This window comes from Pipra filicauda, unplaced genomic scaffold (assembly GCF_003945595.2).
Source record: "Pipra filicauda isolate LSUMZ 115617 unplaced genomic scaffold, ASM394559v2 scaffold30_size5312502_pilon, whole genome shotgun sequence".
NCBI lineage: Eukaryota > Metazoa > Chordata > Aves > Passeriformes > Pipridae > Pipra > Pipra filicauda.
The window spans coordinates 1,033,068-1,059,717 of NW_024104432.1; the positions used below are offsets into that span (position 1 = coordinate 1,033,068).

The window sequence follows — 26,650 nt, forward strand, 5'->3', positions numbered from 1 at the left end:
GCAACTTCAGTCATGCATTTTACGAAAAGCAAGTAGAAACAGCAGAAAAAAAAAGTGCACGGTTGACATGGAACACAATGAAATGTGCAAATGACCAGATCTAAATATGCAGGCTGGGGGTAAAAAGACCCAAAATCTTACATTTTAACCCAAACTTAAGTAAAAAAAAGCTTTAGGAGCAACTGATCTGTAATTTACAAATATTTTAATAATAAGTTAAATTTTGTAGAAAAATTCTGATTTTGCAAACATCTTGCCTACTCTTGCCCTACACATGGATATAACCTAACAGGTTTTGTAATATCCAGCTGTAAATTGTGGAAGATCTAACTAGACAAATTATGTTTAAATAAACAAAGGAGAAAATATGTGAAGTAAAAAAAAATAGATGAATGCGCTACTGTTTTTAACAAATATACATTTTTATTAAGAAATTAGGAATATAAAATAAGCCAAGTCCATGCAGAAGTCTTAAAACCATCTACCCTGCCCCCCATCTTTTTTTGTGTCTTCAAAATTACATTTTAACAAATATAAGTATTATTTATAGTTAAAACTCACAAAGTCAAGTAAAACAATCAACCACACTATAGTCCTTGAGTGTGCAGGAGAGCATAAGGGCAAAAATGATTAGTCATTAGTTTTTTGAGGCTAAGTGCCATGCATTGTCTAAAGGATTTCTTTCTGTGTTGATCAACACAATGCTACTGAAAACATTCAGTATTTTCAAGGCCCTTAGAGAAACAAAATTTTAACTAATTGGAAAAAGTTTTTTTTCGTTCATCACCAATTGCCAGATGTTCAGAGAGTACTTCTGAGGATCAGCTTATCATTTTACATTGCATATTGTGCACTGACAGCAGTGACTGTACAAATTATGTGATGTTTTCATGTAATAAAGTTATGATCAGGATAAAAAAATTGACAGCATATAAAAATAGGAATTTTGGTTCTCTGAAATATTTTTAAGTATTCAATTGATAAGATCATTGGAATCACCACAGAAGTTTTACCTATGTCATACCACAAGGTATTTATGTTTTTCTAAAGCATTTCAAAGATACACTGTGGGTGGGCACTTAAATTAAGTTCATTCCCTTTATATGGAATACTTTAAAGAACTAACACCACCATGAAGGATGGCTGAGTGTCCAGGAAGCTCATCTATGTAGCTAAGCCAAAAGACAGTTTAAAGGCCAGTTCAACAGCAGCTTCTGTGACTGAGTCATGAAAACAGACGTAACACTCCTGAGGTTTTGGATGTAAAATGAGTCTCCTGGGGAAAAAAAAAACAATAAAAAGAAGAAAATCTTCAGAGTTGTTTTTTTCTCCTCAAATGATAAATTCTTGTTGTATTCTGAGGTTTCAGTAAGAAGTTAAAACCAGCTCCTGTGTAAGACAGCTGGCAAATTTCAGTGTCTCTCCTGCATTTAATTTTTAAATCAAGTTATTCTCTGCTCAGTTTTCTCATGGCTGTGCATGGAAAAAAATCTTTAGGATTTCAGGATCTATTTGTGTGGTACTAGTGTGTTTGTAGCAATCCAGGTTTCTGAGCGACAAGCTGCAATCAAGGTCCTCGGGAGCAAGCCCGAGAATTCAAAAATTTACTAATTCCCACATACTAATCCAATGAGCTCTTTTAGGGAAAGAGCTAAAATAGAAAGCTGTTAATACCTGTGCATAACCTTGTGTAGCATTATAATTATTTTTAAAGATATCAGCAGTAGCATAAACATTTTTTAAATGTTTAAATTAACAATTTTAATTTTTCCATGCAAACTGCATTTATGTACATTCTTTGTGGGAAACAACTGCTTTTTTTTTTCTCTTTAAACATCTTCCCTCCCCTCTGCAAAAGCTGTCAGCTCCATGCTGTTTTCACATTGGCTCGGTGCTCCCCCCAGTTAAAGGTGGAACTTCACACCAGGGCAACTTCCCAGTCCCAAATTAAAGATACCTCAGTCAGTCTGCTCAAGCACTTCGGTGATGTGCTACAGTATTTATTCTTGAAGAGTACAATGGCACACTCAAAAGCTGGAGACAAAATTTGTCTTTAAACTTACCCCACAACCCAGTAATTCATTGTTGGTGGTGGTTTCTTCTGGTCAGTCCAGTTATCAGGAGAGCACTCAAACAAAACACCATGTTCTCTTACGAGACCTGTGTCCTCAGCTGCCTTACTAAATTCTGAAATTCCACTGCCTGCCTTTTCCTTTTTCTGTAAAACAATTGCTGAAACATTAGTAGAGAAGGAAACATGTTTACAAAACACTAGCAAATATAACTATGTGATTTCTTCAAGACTCTCTGATGAATGACATTGCTATCAAAAAGCCAGGCTTAGAATACGTAACTAACTTGCTTACATGATTCTTCTCCCCATGGTTTTGTTCCTCTGGCATCAAAAGGCTTTTCCATTGTTACACAATTTGGAGTTAAAAGCATGCTCCCTTTTTTGACTTTTTTTTTTCCTTCTAGCTGAACACTATTTCTGTATTTTAGACATCTGAAATAATACAGCTCCTTTAAAAAACTGTTAAAACAGCTAAAGCTCTCATCTTTCTTTCTCTGTGTGCCTCCCTAACTGTACTAGTAAAAGTCCATTGAATAAACTTGTCCAGGCAGGAATTTCTTTTTGTAAATAAACAGCTGAAGCACTTTGCTCAGAGTATTTTCTTACTCTTACTCAGTATGAGGGCATAAGATTTATAGAAAATAAAGATATTTTTGTGTTTAGTTGAGCTTTTAGAGTCATGTCTTATACAAAGCTTTTGAATAAACCTTAAAGTTCAGTTAATCTCTGGATCTGCAAATGAAACTCCTATTCCAATCAGTTGCTTCAAAGGCGAAATAAAAGGTTTTCTTGGAAAAAAATCTCAAGGAACTTATGTCTGCCATACGCAAACCCAGAAACCACAACTTTCAACTGCCTACAATACTGAAGATATGGGAGCTGAACATCTAGAAAAGATGGTCAAAACACCACTGTCCTAATTTCTCAAAAATGGAAGAAGAAAAAGTGAAATGCATCTTAGCAGTTCATAAGCAAAACAGGTAGTATTTGTCTGAGTGCCTTGAATTTCCTTAAGCATGCTTTGGATTAAATTAATAAAGCATAGTCTAAATTACTCATAGGTTCACAGAGATTTCACAATAGACAACCCTTCCTGTATCTTTCCTTAGTACATAAAATTGTTTCATGTCAGTAAAAAATCAACTGTGCAATTAGCAAAGCAGACTTTTAGCACAATAAAAGTGCGCACTGAACACAAAATGACTGATCTGAATGGAGTATCTTATAAATTGAGAACCTGCCCATAACAGTAATATCAGAAGCTTTAAAAACGACACACATGCAAATACAGCAAAGCATTGAAATAATTAAGTGAAAACAATCTTGAAACACTGAGTTGAGAATGTAAATAGAAAAACAAAAGCAAAGTTTCTGTACCTCTTTCCTTATGGATTGCTGAAAAATGGAACGAATTGAAAGACAGCACCGATAGAAATTCTTGATTAACTGAGGGTGGATGGAGCCACCGAGCTGTGCTACTTCTTTGTGAGTTGGAGTAATAAAGATTCCTTGCATCGTTTCCAAAGAGAGATAGTGGAAGAGAGTATTCTCAGGACCAGATGTCAACCTTAAAAAAATTAAATCAGAATTCAGAAATTCCAGTTTATCAACATATACTTTGTTTCTTAAGACAGAATTGTTTTTCTGGTAACTGTAACAGAGTTAAAAAATGGATACAGGTATTTTCTCTACACCAAGGAAATCCTGCTGATTCGGACTGTTAATATTAATTTTAAAAAAACAACTAACAACAAATCAAAAAATCATGGTACTAGTTAGGTACTGCATTTGTGTTCTCAAAATTTGCCCCAACAAAGAAAAATGGAAAGAAAAATAAAAACTTTGTCCTTTGTACACCTACCTAGAGACACCAAGGAGCACAAGGTATGTATATGTGTGGCTCAGAACTTTTATTTGAACTTTCAAGGTCATATAGATGTGAGATATATGCATACAACAGTGACATATTGTTCAGAAACAGTGTTTTATTGTATTATTTTGTATTTTTTCTTTAATTAAGCTCTCAATTTAAGAGCTTCACTTCTGATAATCCTTGCATAGTGAAGCTTTGATTAGAATAAAATTATGCAGGAACTTCTGTGATCTGTGTATATTCAAAAAACGATCCAAGTATGGCCTAAAATATGAACTACTTAACAAAAAATAATTTCTTACTTGATAGCATTAAGAAGTTCTTTATCTTTCTCTGAAAGGTTCTTTTTTAGATTTCCTAAATGACATGGATTTGGCAGGGTGTGTTTTTTTCTAGTGGCCTGAAAAACACGCAGATAGATGAAATAACAGAGAAAACACAGCTAAAGGAAAAACAGAATCAAACCAACAAATGACCAACTTAGAAGAAAATAATGCAGCATTTTTTGAAAAGGCTGAAACAGTTGCATCAACTAAGTTAAATGTATTTTATAGCCTATTTTAGACTAAAATGAGTTAAAAGCAGTTGGACAATTGTACAGCAATTTGTCCTGGTAACTTATGTTTACATCATTATTTCAGGGATCTTCTCCAATTATTTCTGCTGATTCAAATGCAGCTGTGCCCACTTCAGTCATGTGAAAACCCCAAATATTTATAAGCAATGATAAAATAAAAAACCACATGATGGCTCTTAGGCTGACCCAAAGCTTTCCAAGCCAACAGAAGTATTTGCTACTGAATTCAGGGATTCTTAGATTTATTCTTTTACATTGAAAGAACACCGCCCCCTAAGCCCACCAGAACTTTATCAATTCTCTCTGCCTTTATTCTCAGACCTGATCCACTACAGGTTGTGGATTAGTGCTTTCATCTTCTGCAGGACCTTCGTTACCCTGTTGGGGTCCTCCACTGTTTCTTGTAGGACTCAGCATCTGTGTTGTTAGGGAAGAGTCCCCAAACAGAGATCTTCTGCTCGCTGGAGTAGTCGCTGGTTTGCAAGTGTTTTGTATTTTGCTTAGGATAGGCGAGGTGGTCAAGCTCTCCAGTTTGTCACGTGTTGCAGGAAGGAACCAGTCAGCACAAGCTAAAGGTGGAATGGAAGGAGAATCCAGCCTTTCCTCTATGCTGGCATCTATTCCTTCCAGTTGGAGTATGGTTGCTTTGACCTGATCTACATATATACAGTCTGGTCCTGGATTCCCAATAGCTTTGGATGCACAGCCTCCTGCCTCTAGTAGGACACACAACATGAAGTGTCTCTGCAAATATGAAGGGAGTAACATTAGCCTTTGGTTTAATGTACAGTATGTGCTGTGTTATATCTTATCTGAGATTTGGGTAAAATACAGCACTATATTCAACACTCCTTCCTCACCTTCAGAGGAGTTATTTTCTTCTAATCAAATCACATCCATGGACATCTTTCTGTTATTGTGTTATTTAAGTTAATGACCCAAACATAAAAGCTATTGTTTACAAACTCATTAGCTGTTTGCTTTAAAGAAAGTCTACATTTAAAAAAACAAAACCAGACACATTTCTGAAATTAGTTGTCTGAAAAGACAAGATCATGAAGGTAAAAATACTTTCAACTGAATTGAAAAGGCATAAAAATGATCAGAATTTATACTTAACCTTTGCAAGCTTTGCAGATGTATAAATAATGCTACTCTCTGAGAAATTCTATCCCATAAAACAACTACAATATAAGTATTTTGTAAAATTACCAAAGAAAATGCATGTAATATATATATCTTAGTGAACAATAGGCAAGACACAACAGCAAAGAAGAGACCCAGAGAATGGGCATATTGCAGTTGTTAACTTACCAAGCCAACTATCAGTAAGAAGTATCTTGCTTCAGGTTCCCTGTATCCTGTAAAACTTGAACCTTCGCATGGCTGGATATGATGCTGTGGAAATACTTCCCGCCACATCACTAACTGACCGATTCTCCGTTCTGCTGCCAAGGGTAACAGACAGTAGTGCCGACAGTATAAACCTATATCAATAAGATCTTCCTTTGGCAAGTGATTACCAATCAAGTAACCCTTAAGTAAACACAAAAAAGGAAGTGTATTCAGTAAGAAATACAACACCACCATATATCACTTCAGAGTACTCTCTATGTAGAGGTATCCCTGCCCCACATGCACTGTCATCTTAAGCTATCTGCCCATAGACTGTCATCTTGGTATACAGTTGTACAACAGATAACACTGAGCTTTTGCACCACATCTAAAGACTCAAAATACTGAAATATACACAAATAAACCATCAGCATATATGCAAATTATCAAAGGTGAGTTGGGAAATGCATGGCTTTAACAGCTTGAAAACACCTACAGCGTTAAGTTGCTCTCATTTAATTCTCTCTCCAAAATTAGTGAGCTCTCACTGGAATTAATAAAATTTCCAAAGAAGATACATAGTACAGCAGCGGTTTTAGCACTAAGAGCTTTACAGTTCAAGTGTTATCATGGTAGATACTGTGCAGGTCCATTTGTGGGAACAGTTTAGTCTTGTGACACTACCAACATAAAGAACAATTGCATGATAAAATCACCAAAGTTTTCTTTAAGTAAAGGTACTTATCTTCCTCTTTATACTGTTGATTACACCGTCTATATTTGCTAAATAAATTTACGAATGAGGTCAAAGTGAAAAAAGCTGTTGATACAATTTCTCAAGTCTTGCATTTAAAGATGGACTAAAGATAGATTGCCTGCTGATAAAAAATTGCAGTGAACAAAAAAATTCCTATTGGAATATCCTACAGTCTCACTTGAATTGATTCTTATTGCTTTATTACTCACTCTCTCTAATCCTCTGATCACACACCAAAAAACTCCAGTTTCAAAGATGTATTTTGTTCTTATGATCATACAGTACATATAATTGCCTTTCACAATTTTTTTCTGTTATAGTGTTTGAGTTCTGGTACTAGAAATACATGTTTAAAGCAGTCATACATTTATTTCATATTTGTGAGGTTCTGAAAGGGTAATTCCAGGAATAAATTAGATTTTTATTTTTTTGCTAATCTTTAGGTCTTAATCGTTAATAATCATTAATGTTACCTTGTAGAAGAGACAAGAGCCCAAAATCATATATAATCTTCTCATGTCATAATAATCTTCAGACTGTGGGGGAAAAAATAATTGTATTGTTTTTAATTCAGAATTTTTATTTTATTTACCAAATGCAAGTGAACTACTTCTGGTAAATTGTAATCAATATATTACTTAATGTTTTCATATTTGACCACCTCTTATTACTAGTACAGCAATTAATACTGAGCAGTAAAGGGAAATACCAAATTTTTAGCCTCCATTATTAATTTTCATATCATTAAAATTTTCTCAAAAAATTCCAGCTGAAAATAACAAGTTTCCTATTTAATAGTTATTTGTCCATTAACAATTTTTGTTAGGATTTGCTCACTCTCACAGGTCTTAACAGCAAAGTACCTGCAGTGTAACTATTGACACCAGGGGCCCTCGTAGAGTAAAACTTTCAAGTCAAAGCATTTTTTTCCAGTACTTGACATTTTACCTAAAATATACCCATTCATTGATCTTTTAATGCCCAGTGGTCTCTGATTAGTAACACTCTGTTTAGCTGTAGTTTAAATTAAGTAGGTGCAATCAATTTCTGTGCAATAAACTGTAACTTACAAACACTGCTTTCTGTAAGTATTCATCCAGGTTGTTTAGAACAGTGATTCTCTTGAATAGAATTTTAAAGTAACTGTTCTGAAACATGAGTTTAAGAGAGCTTTTTCATGACAAAGTAAAGCTGAAATTTCAATATGTTTACACCTCGCACAGCAAGAGTTACTTAAGTAAATTACTACAGTCTCCTTTAACAGTATTAAAAATAAGCATAATTTGTAATTATTTTCTGTAAACTGGAAAATTTAAGTTCTCATTGCTCCACAGGTGTTTTCAGGTTTATTCACAATTGCTTGGGAAGGAGACAACTATATACACAAAGAAGAAATGTAACAACAATCAGCTGTGTTAAAATTAAAGTGCTTTTGTAAACATATGTCCTGGGTTACACAAAGACTCTGGTATCCACCTTTTCTCTTTTCTCCAAATATGCCTACTAATTTAGGCTGTGGGGAGGGACTTAAGATAAGGGTGGTACTCTATTATCCCAGAGGAAGAATGTATCCACCAGTGTGAAAAGACTGGAAGGCTGATGACTCAGAGGACACCTACACCTGCCACCTCAGGCAATGAGCTGAGTATTGTCTCTTTGTCCTTACACAAATGACTCATCTGCGATAACTCCCCTTGGGGAGGCATCAGGACAGTTCACACACACACACACACACACACACACAAATTAATCTCTGCTGATGGCCATAATGAATCCACATGTGCTTAGAAGGTGTCAAAGACTCTTGAAATGTCCCATGATCCAGTGTTAATCATCCAGGGAAGAACTCCCTGCCCCTAGGGAGGTACCAGAGGTGTTCTCACCCACCCTGAGCCCAATAAAAGACCACATTTGGACTTCACTCGGCAGACCAAGGTCTTCTTCCCTCACTCCATGAGACTTCTCCCACCTGGACCTCCTCCCACCTCCTCAGCGGATCAGGACTACAGCCATCATCAGAGTTGCAGCAAACAGGTCTCATCACTGGACCCAGCAGGTGTCTTGTGGGTCCTTCCAGTTGCCTGAGAGGTCCACAGCCCTGCTCCAGTAACTGCCTGTGCTGGCACTGCAGCCTCACGCCAGCACTGACCCTCCAAACCACTCCTGCCAGGCTTTACCAGGTGGGGGGAGGCCGGATGCCATCTTGTTTTGGTCCAATGGGCAGAGCTTGGAAATTTTTCTGGTTAGCTTATCCCAGTTTTATCAGTATTGTTCAGCATTCTTCTTGATAAAGAGCTATTTTTTCACTTACATCTGGGCGTGTTTGATCTCTCTCTCTCTTTCTGTTGGAGAGAAGCAGGGGTATTGAATCGGAGGAAGGAGACTTCTGTCCAAGGTCTCTGCCCCTCCAAATTGTCTCAAACCGAGACAACATCCCTGGACTTAAGTTACATTAAATCATGGATTTCCAGTGATTAATCCAATCCTACAGGATTATAATATGTTGTAATATTAACCATGGAGACAAAATTCAGGATAAATAGAATGGGTAAATGGATCTATCTTTAAAGAATAATACAACATTCCTTTGCTTTGACTCCCACTTGATGAGAAAAAGTAGATGAGTTTGAAATTAGTGCTGAATATGACACTAAGGCAAAGACATAGTGTGCAATGCAAACAAAAATAAGATGTTTACCAGCTCTGCGAAGTCAGCTGCTTCCAGATCACTCAGTGCCGTGTCAATTTCCATCTGAAATATTTAAACAGTACTTCTTAATAGACATTTCCAACACATTAATTTCTCATAATAGCATAGGTTGCTCTGTCTCGCTGGTCTCAGATTAGAAGTAACAAAGTAAGTGGATAAAAATTTGCATGTACTTTTCAATAGTAACATCAAATATCAAGAACACCTTGAGCCATCAGATTAAAGGAAAATCCTTCTTAAATGCTGTCTATCCCCCTGCTCTTTGAAACTGTACAATTTCCCTCCTTGTGTGCCTGCTGAACATAGTGTTTGGCGCAAAGGTGCTTTAGATGCCTAGAGACAAATCTCAAATCTGGCACACTATTGCATCAAACTGAGTTATCAGAAAAATCTTTTACACAATGGATTTAGGTTTTTTGTCTCTATGGAAATTGCCAAAACTTTCTCACGCATTATCTTTGTTCTACTAAAACTGCTTTAGGTGTCCTAATTTCTGTAACTACAAAAGCTGCTGGTTAATGTAAATTTTATTAAGAGTACTTCAAGAAACATAGTACTAGGCACTGAAACCCCTGATGTAAAGGTAGTACTTAATGCAAAGAACCTAAACCCCGTAATTACAAACTTCTTGGGCTGTATTAACAGGCTGCCTCTAATTGAAACAGCCAGTTTTCAAACTAAGCAATGTCAGCGGGGCTGCTGGCAGTCAAAAATTAACCAGTCTCTCAGCTTTTCCCCAGCCAAAATTTAAATGGCTTTCTGCCCAAAGAACTGACATTTTTAGTTTTATATTCCTTATAGGATATAAATATCTTCACCAAAATGTTAACTGGAAATGTCATGTTCTGCAACAATAACATTTTTTCTGGAAAATATGAATGATCTCAGACAACTTTGGAAAGTGATGTCCGTATCACAAATATAAATGATGCTGTTGTCTAAATCCCTTTAAAACTTAACTATTTTTCAAGAAAGAAACAACCTGGAAGCGGAACTATAGAACAAAGTGCAATAGAGTCTTTCTATAGACACTTGAGAGAGAAGAAAAAAGCATGGAGGAAAAAACCTAATCTCTTCTGAGACACTCCATAAATATGCACTTCTATAGCTAAAACATATATAACAGTGTTCATACATATTATAAAAGCAGAGGTTGGATTAAAATAATTGCAAACATATTGTCCTCAAGCGCATATTTATCAAAAATGTATCTGGACACATACTACAGGGTAAGGTAGAAAGAACTAAATAACTATCAGTCTGCAACTAAAGATAAAAGAGGAGACAATTCTCTTTTAAAGAAGAAAAGAGAGAAGACCACAGAAATATGTTTGGAAACTAACAGCACTGACTGATGCACAACCTGCAACATTCAGGGCAATTTCTATTACTGAATCACAGCAAACCTGTAAAGTTGAAAGACTTACCCCTTCATCCCTTCCCTTCCAAACACACTTATAAAAATTATACAGTGAGGTCTTATTAAACATAAAAATCAGAAACCCAGGAAAGTCCTAGTTAATATTATCTTCAAATAAAGACTGTATAAATTACAGAATATGCTACTGCAGAAGAAAGGTCATTTTGAACATCCAAATTCAGTCCTTTCACAAAGCCGTTCTGAGAAACACTTGCAATTTTCCATGAAGTTCAGCAAGTACAATGTTCATTTCTCTTATTGTTGCTGATGAAATAAGTTTGGATAATGGAGTTTATGGTCAACTCAGATTACAATCATTGTCTAATAATTAGAATTAGCCTTAACTATGTTATCTACAAACTTACAAATATTTTGGGTCTATCCAAAAATGAAAGGAAACTCTGAGCTTAAAACTTCCAAGCTGTTTTATTTGCATTGAATCGTGGCAAATACTCATTAAAAAACAAAATCTACCATGACAAGACTAACATATTCTAAACCAGAATCATAGATATTAAAGCCATGAAAATGACATTTATGACTGACAGCTATAATTCCATTTACTATGATCTACCTTTTGTCTTACTAGTGCTTAATGCACAACCTAGTTTCTAATTGGGAGGTAACCAGACACAGTGGAATGGTGCAGAAAAGCTGTACCTGTATGTGTCACACAAATGACATGTGGATATTTATTTTGATTTTGCAACAGCCATTTATAACTCTCCTAAATTACAAGCTATGGGCTTCTGGAGTAGTATTTCCTACCTGGAAAAATATTTCAGTGGTCAAAATCAAACATAAAGCTACATACTATGGGCTGCTTTCCCTACTCTATATCCTAGTTCTTAGAGATGCGTGTGTATATATTTTAAATAAAGTTTTAAGTCCTCTGTCATCATAATCTCTTCCTCGATAACTCTAAAGCCACTAAACACACTGTGGGAATGACAGTGTAGCTCCAAACCTGAATAAAGGATCTGGTAGGAAAATGGATGGTCTTGGATGAGCAAAGGTAAATTACACAATAACAGCAGAAGATTTTTTGGTCTCTCATATACAAATTTTTCCAAAGAGATGTGAAAAGGACATTACCTTGATCTCCCGAGGCAGCGTCAGCCAGCGCAGGCCTGGGAGATTGTCCAAGAACAAGGCACTGCAGGTCTCATAGTGCTGAGCACTGGGGCTGGCACTTGGCTCGAGCCTCACAGGCTGAAGTGCACGCTGGAAGAACAGGTTGAAAAAATGATCGAGGCGAGAAACATTTTCCACCTGGCAAAAAGCACTGAACAAACATGAACTCCAAGTTAGAATAACACTGAGAAACTTGCAGTTTATTTATATAACCCTCAGTGCTACACAAGTCTCTTTGCATCATGATGCTACATTTGGATGTATTTTTAACATGAAACAATCCACTAGGCTAATATCCAGGCAGTAGCTAAAAATAAAGAACAAACTAAAGCAGTACAGTATCATAGTAGATGTCTTAGAGCAACTTGATATGATTTAAACATCAGTCTCATCCTTCTGGAAACTGAGATTTATTCTTTTTCTTTCTCTATGGCATACACACGTTAAGCATGAATTGATGCAAGCATATGAATAATCTATCTTGGCAATTTTATCTAGGTCAAGACTCAAAATTTTCTGGGTGATTTCCAAATGCAGAGAAAGACAGTCACTGCAAGTCCAGAGTGTTTACTTTATTAAAAATATAATACTGATTCATATGTATATTTTACAGACAGTGCTTGAACGTAAAGGATAACATTTGCAGAGTGCTGTTGATATCCACCGGGACTTAGATTATGTGAATGATTTAACCTAATCAAGGACAAAACTTCCTGAATTGACAAAGACTGTTTAAAAAGTGTCTTACTAGTGTTCAGACTGAAAGCAAAAGGCAAGAAGAACATAATTCTGTTTTTTATGCAAGTGTAAAGGCACAGGCAAAGAAATTCCATGTAGACATTAAAATTAATGCTACTATTTGTCTTTTTCCGTGAGCACCAATGAGAAATATGTGAGTGAAAAGAAAATACTTTTGAAAGAACTCACCTGTCCAAAGAACCGTACATAAACGTTAAGGTCCTGACAACATCTTCAATCATGTTCCTCAGCTGAGAAAGTGGCACACTAAAAAAAAAAAATTAAAACGTACAGCTTTACTATGAATAAGTAGTCCTCCTAGGTGTGTAATATTACTGATGTTATACAGCAGTCTCTACGAAGTACTTGAATTTACCAAATACTATAAAATATTACTGTTTTCTAACCTACATGTATTTCTGAGATCTTATTCCTTCAGAGCAAATGAAAAAGATGAATAACATATATCTTTATATATAGATATAAAAGATATATAACAATGGATATATAAAAGATGAGAATAAAGTCAATCAAAAAATAAGAATCACAGGTATAAAGACTAGTTTTAGTAAAAAGAGTACATTGTAAGCCCTTTCTTGCTTTTTTGTTAGAAGAGTACAATTTGAGGACACAAAATAAAATTTAAGGGAAAACAAAATCTTTTCTCTGAAACTCACTTCTCTTCAGGAAGGCCAATTATGAGCAACTTGTCAGATTCTTTCCAGTAAACAACTTGAATCAGTTTTTCACATAAGAAAAGGGAGGAACTAGAAAAATTAAACCAGAAATACTTCTGTTAACAGTATGAAGTTATAAAAGAGTTAAAAACAATTTCACTGAAGTGAAAATCCCACTAGTCACTGCTACCCACTACAAGGAAATTCCCCCATACCAATGTACCTGCAGGCTGAGCAGTCCAACTTCAGGCATGTTGTTCTAGTTAAAACGTTACTGCCTAAACAGGTTGAGTCACTCTGGTTTTGTCTATAACTTGACACATAACCCCTGTCTGCTGTACATGTATGTATAAAGTAATAAAAATAACAATACATTACATTTCAAATACTTTTACCTGATAATCTCGGTACCAGTAACATTTTCCAGTATGTCAGACAGTGTGAGAAATATTCCTCTCACACTTTTCAGTTTTTGGGATGCTTCAGATATGGGGTACTGATAAAGAATTTCTTGCTGTGAAGAAAGTTAGCTGTTAGTTAAGCAAAGCAAAACCAATCCCCCCCAAAAAAGAATCCCCACAGAAAACAAGATAATTTTTTTTTTGTGGTAACAGGGTTTTTTTTAAACATGAAAACTTTTCTCATATAGTTTCATATGGTAGTGAAACAAGCAGTGAGCTGCATGGGCATACTGGAAAGTTCTAAAATGCACATGAATGTTTCTGACAGTTTTAAATTTTTTATTTTATAGAAAAGCACAACTTACTTAGAATCATTATTACATGAAGAAACATAAAACGACAAACAGTATGGCCACTGCATTTTAAAGCTTTAAGTACACTGTTACCAGTCTGATTCCAAGAGATAGGAAGAAATTCTTTATTGTCAGGGTGGTGACACACTGGAACGGGTTGCCCAGAGAAGCTTGGATGCCCCATCCCTAGGAGTGTTCAAGGACAGGCTGGACAGGCTTTGAGCAACCTGGTCTAGTGAAGGTCTCCCTGCCCATGGCAAGCAGCTGAAACAAGATGATCTTTAAGGTCCCTTCCAACCCAAGCCATCCTAGCCTTCTCTGATTCTATTTGTATGGTTCTTTCTGTGTTTAAATTCTGATTTAAATCATCATCAAACATACAGCTCTTCAAAACCAACAGTAAGAATATGAAAACTCCAGTCTCTCTATATAACCCTACCTAACTGCTTTACCTGTACAGCATAAAATATAACTGAGATATATACTCAACATACGCCATTAACATTTCTCATGAAACCTCTGACCATCTGTGTCAACATATTCTTAAACAGGTCATCCTGACGCTCAGTAAAATAAGTCATCTTAAAGCTCAGATAAATATTTGTGACAATTATTTTTCTTTTTCTAACCAGTTTTTTTAAATAATCTTTTTATGTAAGCACTTTTAAAAATTTTGTATTATTTCAGCAACCATAAAAATACAGTAATAGGCAAACACGATTCTTCGTAATTTATTGCTTTCTGCCAAATCATAATGGACCAAAAATAATGCATGTAGTATTAGGCATATCCACTGCAAAGAGTATAGTAAATTATCTTTTTACATGAACAAAAGAAACATAAGCATGATTAAGTTCCCTATTTATGTCACTAAGCACATTCTGCCAGTGCCATTAGAAAATTTTCCTCATCAAGACTAAAAGAAGTTTCATTACAGAAGGACCTGGAAACTCTTCATTCTTATCCAATTTAATTAGCTCTATTTACAAATACTCATTAGTGACAAGGATCTTTTTTTCTGGAATCAATCCCTCAACTGGAGAAACCCTGCTGTTTTCTAATTACAGCAGTGCAGAGGGCTAGAAAGAGCCTTTTTCCACCCCTCACTATGAACTGGGGCCTTTACACTGAATTAATTTGTGAATTATCTGTACACTTTCCCAGGGAAAGAAAAGCCAACTGTAACAAAAGGGCAGAGCAGTATCACATCTGTATACACTGATTTAGCAAGGTTCAGCACATGCCACCATACCAGGTCAGCTGTCTCAAAAGCGAGCCCAAAGGTCACAGGCCAAACACAGTGGAACTAATAAACGACAAGCAGCTCATTCCTTAAAAAGTGTAAACCCTTCCTTAACCCAAAAATCCAGACCTGGACAGACTCCGAACTAATGGCTTCTACACTATCGTGTAGGAGGAATATGAACATTACTCCTTTTTAGACCTGGTATCACCAAAAATCAGGTCAAACGCAAAGATGTTATAGTTGCACACTAGTACGAATAATGTATAACTGTAATACTTACCTTAAACTAAAATCTAAAAAAGACAGGATCAATCTTACTGAAACTGTTGCCATCTGTGACACCCCCCACAGGCGTACACACATCCCAAATGATTTCCAACACTACTTTCTTTTATAGCTGAATAGACAGAGCTTACAAGTCTTAAAGCTCATTAATTCTATTTTTAGGTGCCAAAAGCTCACAAGTGGAAGAATTAGTTACTAGTTCCAGTTGCCATAGTTTACATGGATGTGATCTGCATACCGTGCCTCCTTTGGATATGGGTAAAGCAGTTTAGTAAAGGATCATTATATTTTTGTTGTGCAGTATGGCATAGGTGTATCATAACTTCAGTGTTAATTTAAAGTACCATATAAACTAAATTTGGGACAGTACATCTACAGGCTATAAGTTGCTTAATGTTCAGTAAAAAGACAAATGCCTTGAAGAAGGCAGCATTTTTTTTTGTAATGAAATGTTATAAAGAGCTTGATTACACCAGCAAAGCATCCCTCCACATTAGACTATTTGGGGCTGCGTAACTGCCAAGACTTCTCAGGGAAACAATTATTTCACGGTGTGAAGGGACAACATGTGCATTACAATTCCTCTTTTACCTCTGCTCAATGTTCAGGATTAATCCCGTTTCTTGGGAGAGCTTAAAGAAATAATGGGACAAGAAAGCAGTACTGGATCTACACTGCAGTGGAGGAATTGCAATTAGGCATTTGCATGTCTATTTCCCTACCAACAGAGGAGCCGGCGATCCTGAAATTATTTTTTTTAATATTTCATAAAGTTTATGGGATCAAGAAAATACTGGTCTTTAAGTCCACAACAACCATCCACAAGTGTTCTATCCACATAACATAGCAATCTTGGACTACTGAAAACTCAGAACTGAAGAAAAAGAGAAATATTTGAAATATGCAAGTGAACTTTGATAAAGAATCTTAAGTTTATTTAATTTACAGTTAAATGAGCTCTTTTAATTTTTATTGTAAGAAAATACTAAAGAAGAAAAACACTGTGATATTTTATGTATTATGATATCATGTAATTTTCTAGGGTTCTCTTCTGAGCCCTGTCTCTAGAAAGTAAAATTAAACTCCATTATGTGCAGCTGTAACACTTCTCTATCATACATCACTAACAGAACAACACAGACTCGTACCAGTTGAAAAATAGTATAAAGGAAGTAAAGATATTTCAGAAAAGGGATGGAGCACTGAGTGAATCTAAGGATAAATTCCAGGGGAAAGAAATCAAAATGTCTTTTTTCTGCTCCCCACTCCATCACTGTCTTGCCATCCCAGTCCCCGAGGACTGGCAAAACTTGTACTTTGTTTGATATCTCCTCATCACAGATAATATAAGATCACTGGGGCACAATGCTAAATTTGAGAATTCACACAAGGGGAGAAGAGAAGAGTCTTTTTCCAAATGTTTGTCCCTAAAAGTCTACTTTGTCCATTTGTCATTTTTAGATTAGGCAAGAGGCCAAACTCAGCACCAACCCTCCCCCCCCCTCGCACTGCTCTGTGTCCCGGCATTAAGAGGAGTATCTGTAGCTATGGCTACAACATGGACAACATCTACACAAACTTACAATGGCTTACATCTACACTGGCAAAATTTTTCTGAACACAGAAAGGAAAGAGGTGTGAAAGGAAGCTTTACAGGACAAAGGGAAAGTACTTCAGTAGCTCTAAACCACTGCCCCAAGCAAGAATCAGCCGCTGATTGCAAACAGCAGGCAGGCCAGAGTCCTCTAAGAAAAGGCACATTAGCATTTCAAAACAGGAGCCAGACAGATTATGAATGTGGACTGCCAACATCTCCTGCTGGGGGAAATTCTTTTGGCTCGGCAGATTCCACAGTTCCAAGTTGGAGAGGCGTTGAAAACACCCCGTCCAGCATGTGAGAGAGGACACGAGACACGACACTGCACTGGTGAACGTACCTCGGCTTTGCAGTTACACCTCTGGCCTCTCCTCATGTGCTGACCTGAACTGAGTTTAGGTCCAATTAGACATTGTCAGCACTGATGCTATTTTTTATCCCTCTGGAATTTCAGGCCTTATTTCTGCCAAAAGGGACATTTTGCAGATGACTCACTACTCGAAACATTTAGCAAGATTATTTATTTATTCATTTATGTATTTATCATCAAATGTCACAGCAGTTGCTGTTGTCAGTTGTTATTTCACTTCAGATTTATTCAGTCAGCCACATACCTCATCCTTGGATGTTTCAGAGTCCAGTTTCAGTGTGAGGAACATGACAATATGAGGCACGTCCTGAACAGCCTGCTGAAGGTCCGTACTGTCTTCTCCCCACAGGAGCCGAACCAGATTGTTCATACTTGACTGTGCCTGTTTGTTCATTTGCTGAGAAGTTACTTCAGGCTCAAATACTGAGGTTTCAAATGTAAGTTTAACCTATTAAGATAATTAATTATTGTGAAAACGAGGCTGTACTTACAATTATGTCCCAACATAAAATGAAAGAGATGCAGTTTGAGCCCTTTAAGAGATTAAGTTTTCTTAGCTTTACTGACATGTAAGCACACAAAAGTTCCTCCTGTTACAAGAAAACCAACTGTACATTTAGGATCATATAACCATCTATTACAGAGGACAAAGCTAGCTATTACATGGTCTATGAACCATGTGAGTAAGCATGTGGTTTGCTGTGTTTTCATGCTTAATTCTTATGGTCTTGAGAATGGAAAAATATACTTACTTTGAACGCAAAACCTATACTACCCTGACTTTGAAAAACACATACTATTTGACTTCTTTTGAAATGTCAGCACTTTCCTAAGTATATATCCTCAAGGCTCTTTCTGGACCACTTCTTTGCCATTTTGAGTGCACAGGAAAATCGGTTTAAATTTACATTAGACTGAAAAAGTCTGTTAAATTGTAACAGTAGCAACTCTTTCAATCTTTCATTTTCACCATGTTAATTTTTTTAACTGTAAAATCAGCATATAAGAGTTTTGTTGCTGTATTTAACAATTCACAAGCATAAAAATTGTTTACATACTTTGCTGTGCTGTCTTTAGAAGAAAAAAAAAGATCAAAGCATAGAGTATCCTCTCTTAAATAACAAAAGTTTAAATGATCAAGCTTACTTTGCCAAAGAATTATGTTTTCTGTCTTTATTTTCCAAATAAAGTAAAAACCAGGAATATTAGAAGAAACACGTATTTCCTGACTAACAAGCAACACATAATCCAAACTATGTTGAAATATGTTTCAGAATTTGCTTTATATTTTTCATACCTTTTATTATCACTGCCTTACAAAAATTATGTTTGCTAGTTGTTCCGGCAGTGATGAAAGAGCAATTTTTAAATTTTTTTGTGAATGAATGCTGATATCCTAAGTATGAAAGAAGGAGAAGTGAGAAACATTTAGCTCTTGACTGAGCATAAAATTGTCATTTCCAAGGAGAAAAACTTGATTTATTTTCTCGGATGATACCTCAAGTTTTTATCAGTGTTTAAAGTGACTGAAGACATATTTGGACTAAGCAGGCATGCTCTCAGTTCCCCCTTTCATATGTTTTACTCAAGATGGTTTGTCTACCTTAAAATAACCGTAACATGCCTATTGACTGGGAATTTCTGAACATAACACATCACACCAAATCCTGCTTCTGTGTTAAGTCCGTGACAGCTTAGCCTAAGGATTGATGCAACAAAAAAGTTTATATTGTCCCAGTTGCAATAAAACTGAGAAGCCCAGGCAGAGGTAATTTATACATTTAAATGGAGATCATTCTCATTTTCATAATTTTGTATGTGTATGCACATATTTCAAGAGAGGAGTGCCAGTAAGAAATAAGGATGCTTTAAAACACCCAGGGCCCGTCAAACTGGCTTGGAGAGAAGTGCTATCATCAGCTCTTACAGCTACAACATTTATGTCATTGGCTGCCACCTTCCCATTCCACTCCACTTCTCCTCTCCTATTTTGGCTGCTATCAGCTTTTTTCTCTTTTCTCTTCCTGTTCCCTGGAACAGCACTGCCCTCCATCCTGCTCTCCTGCTCTGTGCTACCCCTGTCTTTTCTTACAGTCACTCATCCCTCGCCCTCTCCTCATCAGTTTTGATTCCTTACACTGCATATAACAGGGCTTGAGGAGCAGAAACATCCAACTAAGAAGAAGCTGCTTTTTAAGACCCAGTAACTTGATAGTTCACAGTTGCAGAGGTGTATGTTTTCTTCTCCAGCATTTTGTGATTCAGTTCTCTTTCTTTCTCATGCCATCTGCATGAGCAGAGCATATTTCAGAGCATTTTCCTCATATCCCGTTTAACTTTTTGCAGATTTCCTTAAGGCTCAATAGTTATTTCTCTTAACTTCTATTACATCTTGTCTGTGGACACTTATACATGACACTTAGGCTACAGTCTCTACATTAACGATGCACAGATATAATTCTTGCTGCAATCTTTTAGTCTCTCAGTTTTTTAAAAAATAAACTCAGTCTGTCTTGTTGTAAAGGCATCACCATATGGTCCTCCAGGGAAGAGCTCAAAACAAACTGGGCCAAACAGAACTTTTAACTGTCCCTCCTCTTGGAGGCATCCATGCTGCCTCCCACATCACCGTAATAGAAAAGGAACAAGAGACTGTATTTCTACGTACCCTAAAACCTATTCTTTTTTTTGTGGAGGAGAAATGAATCTTCATTTTGAGCAGTGCACCGGATCTGATTAAGTATGACTACTGAAGTTCCCTTTTATAAGTACTGACTATGAAACCTTCCATAGCTTTGATTCCATTTCTCCTAAAGACAATCAGATCAATGCACAGCAGAAAAACAGAAAAGGAAATGACAGAAAGAATGGGAAAAGCACAGAAAACATTAGTATTCTACTCTATATATCACGCCCACATTCTCAATGCTTAGAACAGTTCTCAAAAAGAATTTAATCAAATGGCAAAAAGGAACTGATGAAGGTGGCAGGGACAGAAAACTGTGAGGGACATGGATGGGAATTTTCTGCTTAGAAAATATGTGACCAAAGTGGAACGTGACAGAGTTCTCCTAAGCCACGCAATGATATGAAGAGTAAGACGTGAACAGTTAACTTTTTCTAATAACACAGAAACATGGGGGTATAAAATGCACTTAATTAGATGGCAATTTGAAAGTCAATGTTAATGAACATAACACAAATCAGGTACATAAAATCACTGCTACAGGATGCTGTGGAGGTCAAAGGAATTTTAAGAACTAGATTAACAAAGGAGAATGTGCAAACCTGTAAGTGACCCTAACTATTAACTGCTGGAAAATAATGATTGGAAGGTCACTCTCTTATTTGTTTCTTAATACTCTTATACATTTGTCAGTATAGAAAGAGAAAATGTAGCTGTTATACCATTCATCTGCCGCAGAAAGGCATGATTTGTGTTCATCTGCAGGAAAGTGTATGGCTGAGAATGTGGATTTTATTACAGACAGAGCTGGTGGCATGGCCTGCATTTTAAAAACTGCCTGCCATTTCCTGTTTTAAGGCTCTGTTTTCCATGTGCTTACCGTTTGCACAACTGTAACTCAAAATTTCAGGCTGGAATTTTTGATTCTGACTGTCTGCCTCAGGCTGAATATTTTTAGAAAGTTTTGGGTAAAATGGTTCTGCAACTTCTGAATATCACAGTAAGGAAGAGCATATTCTTTTAGCATATCTTGCCCTTCCTATTCTGTCTTCTGGTACAAGGAAGCAGCAGCTATTTTGATTACAGAAAGGGAGAAAAAGAAGGACTGATGTAGCATTTGGACTTCTATTGCTCAATAAATTTACTAAACTAGCCCTTACATGCCTAGATCTAGTTGCCTAAACTGAGGCAAAGAAAACAAAATTCTGGAAATATAATAATGAGTTATGTTATGTCACATGCTGAAACTGAGAATATAGGGAGTTAAGTTTTTTAATTAATTCCAGCGATTTTTAACATTGAATTCAGAAGAGCAGGGACTTCTCTTATGGAAATAACTTGTATTTAAGTAACAAGTCTTGAAACTGCTTCTTATTTGATATTTTGCAATGCAAGATGAATGAGAATACATTAACAATTCTGCATGTATTACAAAATCTCAGATACAACAACCCTCTGTTTCTTTAGCAGCATGAACCCAGTGTTCTACTCTGCAAAAAACTCCTGAACTCTGTATTTAAATCTCCTCTGGTCTATTCCAGCAGTCATTCTACTGGCTTGACTCAAACTGCACAGTAAAAAAGGAATAATTGCACTTTAATAAAAGGGTTTGGAAAGCCAACATGCCAAACTGTTACACATTTCAAATAATTGCTGTCTACTTGACAGATTTACTGACAATTTAAACATTAACATTGCATTAAAAGTAACTACTCTGTAAAGAGCTGCACTGTATTTTACCAATAAGTAATACATATACTCTAATCTAGCAAGGATACTATTACATAAACTATATAATCTCTGCTTTTTTAATCATTCTGTATTTAATAGCAGTTACAGCAACTCCATATTTGGTCAAAGACAGACAAGACAAGGTTTTTCTCCCATGGAGCTCTGCCAATACCTGACCACAACTCTGGTAGCTTCATACTGTCAAATATCTTGGAAAGCTTCCTGAACTGACAACCCAGTACTCAATCTCACTGCAGTTACAGATATAGTTCCACAGGCACTTGCACTACATAAGTTGCAAACAGAGGCATGTTTAAGAAAATCTAAAATTTTCACTTTTTATCTCTGGACTGTAAAACATTTCTACTATCATCATCACCTTGTCTATTCTACCTCAAGAAAAACTACCAAAAGACACTACAATTTTTAAACTGCTCCTTCTCATATCTGTTAGTTGCAACTTTTATTTTGTCTTCCTGTCCACCAGGAAGTGGATTTGCACAAAATAACGCAAAATACTAAATTTTATGCTATTAACATCCTATATAAGTAACAACTCTCCTGATTTAGCTCTGAAGTAGCTATGTAATTATTTATTAGTTATTTAATTCTTCGTTATAGTTCCAAAATTATTATTCAGCTAGAAGAAAAGATATATGCAGTAGGTTTGGAGGGAAGAAACATTATTCATCAGGTCAGGTTTTTGGATTTTTTTTCTATCAACTTTTATTACTGGCTTCTATCAATTTTCATCACTGTTAAGTTTTGAAAGATCTTAAAGTATTTAATCTAAAAACTCTTAAAACCTCGAGACTTCTTTCTATTTAAATATTAAAGTAGTATCAATTTCTCCATTTAAGTGCTCTTAAATATTTTAATGGTACTAACTTGTTAATTCAGGCTTGCTTTTATTCTCTCGTGGTTTGTAAATCTTGTTTATATTAATGAATATATAATTATTTTAGTTAAGTATTTCCAGAGCAATTATTACCATTTTAAGAACAGTAATTGACAAAAAAGACCCACTACTATTTTGTTGACATATTTATATTTAAGCTAGACATCAATATCTTGCTTCATGCATGCTAGTGCTGCACATCTCCAGCCCTAAGTTCTGTTTCCTCAGGAAAAAAAGGCTAGAAACAATATTAACATTTACAGAGGACATTTGGAATAAACATTCAACTACTATACCTGCATAGGACCTGGAATGCAAGACAAAACCCTTTCTATATTTTCAGAATTCACATCGACATCATTTACAGCAATTAAAGCATCTCCTGGAGGTGAAACAGACAAAACATGAGGAAGTTAGTTGGTATCACACCACAATACACAGCCAAAGTGTCTTGTTTTAAAAATGAGTATGACATTCAAACAGTCATAAATGTATATTTGTTACATTTAAGAAGATGGTTTCTACATGCAACATTTACTGTGTTTAGAAACATTAGTCTTGCACCTCAATGCTCTTAAGGCCTTGCTGCCATGCTTGTATCATTTTACAAAAATCACTGAAGCACGGAATGGTTTGGGCTGGAAGGGACCTTAAAGACCATCCAGTTCCAACCCCGCCTGCCACGGGCAGAGACACATTCCACTAGACCAGGTTGCTCAAAGTCTGTCCAAGCTGTCGTTGAACACTTCCAGGGATGGGGCAACCACAGCTTCTCTGGGCAACCTGTTCCAGTGCGTCACCACCCTCATAATGAAGAATTTCTTTCTAATATCTAATCTAAATCCACCCTCTTTCAGTTTGAATCCATTTCCCCTTGTGCCTTCACTACAAGCCCTTGTAAATAGTCTCTCTCCATCTTTCTTGTAGGCTCCCTTCTGTGACTGGAAGGTCACAATTAGGTCACTCCAAGGCCTTCTCTTTTCCAGGCTGAACAAACTCAATTCTCTCAGCCTTTCCTCATAGGAGAGGTGCTCCATCCCCCTGACCATCTTGGTGGTCCCCCTATATAGCAACTGTCCAAGCTTCTTCCTTCCACCCAGGCTTATATTACACTCGTGTTCCTTTACCAGAAAACACAACAATTTCATCAATCAGGTTATTTCCCTTGCCCTGCTCTGAAACCACCTCTGTTCACTTGCCAAGCCTTCTCCAGTGCTACTGCCACTGATAAAAACACTGTTTCCAAAAGCACTCCAAAATTCACTCTTCCTGTAGCAGCTTACAAGTTCTAGGCCATCACTTACACCAAAGATTTCAAGTGTTGGTTGAGCCTAACTCTGGAAGAATCTCACCACCCTGAGCTCCCCTCTTTGAAGAAGTCCTGGCAGTTATCGTGCACATTAGTAACTCTTAGCTTAGTTCACTGAACTGGCAGAAAACCATTCATTCTTCCTCATTTCTCCTTCGTCTCTCAAGCCACACCACAATTTAGTCCTTTCCCTTCTTTTCCATTCCTTGTCCACTGCTGTGGCTTCTTATTCTGCTCTCTCCATACTTTTATCTGCCCATTCTTCCTGCCTAACGGCATCTTGTGTTTTCTACATCTGACACTCTTACCATCACTGGGAATGGGAAAAAACTCAGGATCCCAAAGAAAAAGTCATTAACTGCAAATGGAAAAACTTTGAAAAATTAAGGGCACCAATCACAAAAACAAACAGAACCAAATTAGAGCTTACAGACTTAAAATTAACATTCAAGTTTAAAGTACAAACACCAAACTGGGATTTCTCTCTGAAGGAAAATATTCTCAAGAAGTAACCCAGTGATAATTAGTTGATAACCTCTGCCTCATCCCCCTCAGAGAGATGCATATTTAAGCACAGTGTGCAAGAAAAATATGAGACCAGGGGAAATGGAAACCAACCTGTGAAGTTAGAAAACATAAAAGTAAAATAACATCAAAAGATAAAACTATATAGACCTGTCAAAAGAAATAGAAATTGCAAAGTAAAAATAGAAGGTTTTTTACCATTCATCTACTTTCATTAAGAAAATAAAAAAAGGAAGCAGCATTAAAAAAAGGATACATATTAAAGATATTTTAGCTGTGGTAGCCGGAGACTAAACCCAAAGAATTTGATTACTTAAGCTGGCAATTTAGAACATCAGTCCAGTGCTTAAGGTGAGATTTTTGGTTGAACCTAAGTCAGAAAAACTCTCACTAAAAGGACAGTCCTTCATGGTTTCTCTAATGTCAACATCTGAAGCTGGAAGTGTTGCACAGCAATTTAAATTAGTAGTAGAATGGCTAAGGCTTAGTAGAAGAGTAGGCCTAGAAAGCAACTTTGTTTGTGTGTGAAGTGGAAACCATAATCAAAGGATCTAGTCAGGCATGTATGCAACGATTTGTTACCTAGGATGTGGTTAAGGTCTGTTAAACAGTTTCTAGGGATAAGACAACTTAAGCAGATTTATGATTGGAGTAGATGATTATTAATTGTTATCAGTATGAAGTATGAGCTTGTTTGCAACTGCACCTGGTTTGCTGTGGAAACTGTAACTGTTTTGCCGTGGAAACTGCACGTAAACTTGTTTCTGTATAAAAGCTGAACTGAAAATGAGGGTCTTCGGAATCCTGACTTTGGACGCTAGTCCTCAGGTTCCCGGGGCCCCGAATAAAGCACCGCATAAACCGGCACTCTGTTGGTTTGTGTTTCTTTTGGTTACGGGCAACAGTTTTCTGGCGACCCAGACTGGGGACTCCGGGGGTAGCTGGGGCGGCTCACGCGCTGATCTACTCCACGCCGGCAACCAGGTGATTTCTGGGGAGACATCGACCCGTGCCCGACCCCGCGCCCGCCGGACAACCCATCCAGGTAAGCCCGGAGGTGCTTTATTCTTTTAGGTTTGTTGGTTGGGAGCCTGCCTATAAGACGGGACCGCAGTTACCCGCTAGGTTGGGCTAAAGGTACCTCGGTTGGGAAGCCTAGGCGCTGGTCGTAAGACGTAGCGAAAGCCGCGCTGTACCAGCACTCGCCACTCAGAGGGAGAATTGGCGAGTTGGTTTTGGTTTTGGTATTGGAATATGTACTTGGTTTATGTTGTTGTGTTGTCGTGCTGGTCGTTAAACGTATTGTTTTGTATGATTGTGGTATTGTGAATTTGAGGAATTCACATTGTGGTGTATTGTGAATTTGAGGAATTCACATTACGGTGTATGTGTGAGCCGGTATGATGCCGTTTAAAACTTTTAGAGCATTATCTTGTGCAGAAAAAGATATCCCTAGCGATTCTCCGCTTGGTTGCTTGTTAAAACATTGGAAGGAGGGAAATTTTGGACAAGAGTTAAACAAGAAACAATTGATTGATTACTGTAATAATGTATGGCCTCAATATGAGACAGAAGGAATGCAGTGGCCTAGAAATGGTTCATTGACTTTGGAAATTATAACCCCTTTGATGCGATATTTACGAGAGAATGAGAAGTGGGATGAAATACCGTATCTGGACTTGTTTTATTATTTAGAACATAACACTGAGTGGCAAAAGGAATGTGGTATTTTAGTGTTGAAAGAACTGAAACTGGAGGATGATAAATGTAAAGAATGTCAAGAGCGGAGTATAATGATATTGAAAGGATTGGATGATAAATATGAGCGGAAAATACGGTTTTCAGAACCAGAGGAGGATGTGTCTTTGTTAGTCTCCCCCGGTAGAACTCCAAGTGCGCCCTCGGGAGATAGTCTCCCTTCACGTGTGAGGGCACAATCACCCACCATGCCCCC

At 36.8% G+C, this 26,650-nt stretch overlaps 1 protein-coding gene across 2 annotated transcripts; it reads right to left on the reverse strand.

Moving 5' to 3' along the window:
* Positions 1–401: 401 nt before the first annotated feature.
* On the reverse strand, positions 402–23,499 carry INTU (inturned planar cell polarity protein). 2 transcript variants are annotated; one of them, XM_039383450.1, is made up of 14 exons: positions 23,159–23,493; positions 17,792–17,995; positions 13,691–13,809; positions 13,296–13,385; positions 12,808–12,885; positions 11,842–12,031; positions 9,315–9,368; positions 7,090–7,152; positions 5,839–6,060; positions 4,846–5,268; positions 4,250–4,347; positions 3,452–3,641; positions 2,064–2,218; positions 402–1,276 (listed from the first exon to the last, which is right to left on the reverse strand). In XM_039383450.1, the coding sequence occupies exons 1-14, from the start codon at positions 23,162–23,164 to the stop codon at positions 1,165–1,167; spliced, it is 2,004 nt and encodes a 667-aa protein (XP_039239384.1). In that variant the 5' UTR covers positions 23,165–23,493; the 3' UTR covers positions 402–1,164. The 2 variants fall into 2 exon arrangements, with proteins under 2 accessions (XP_039239384.1, XP_039239385.1); XM_039383451.1 differs by lacking the exon at positions 402–1,276 and having other exon boundaries at positions 2,070–2,232; positions 23,159–23,499.
* Positions 23,500–26,650: the final 3,151 nt, after the last annotated feature.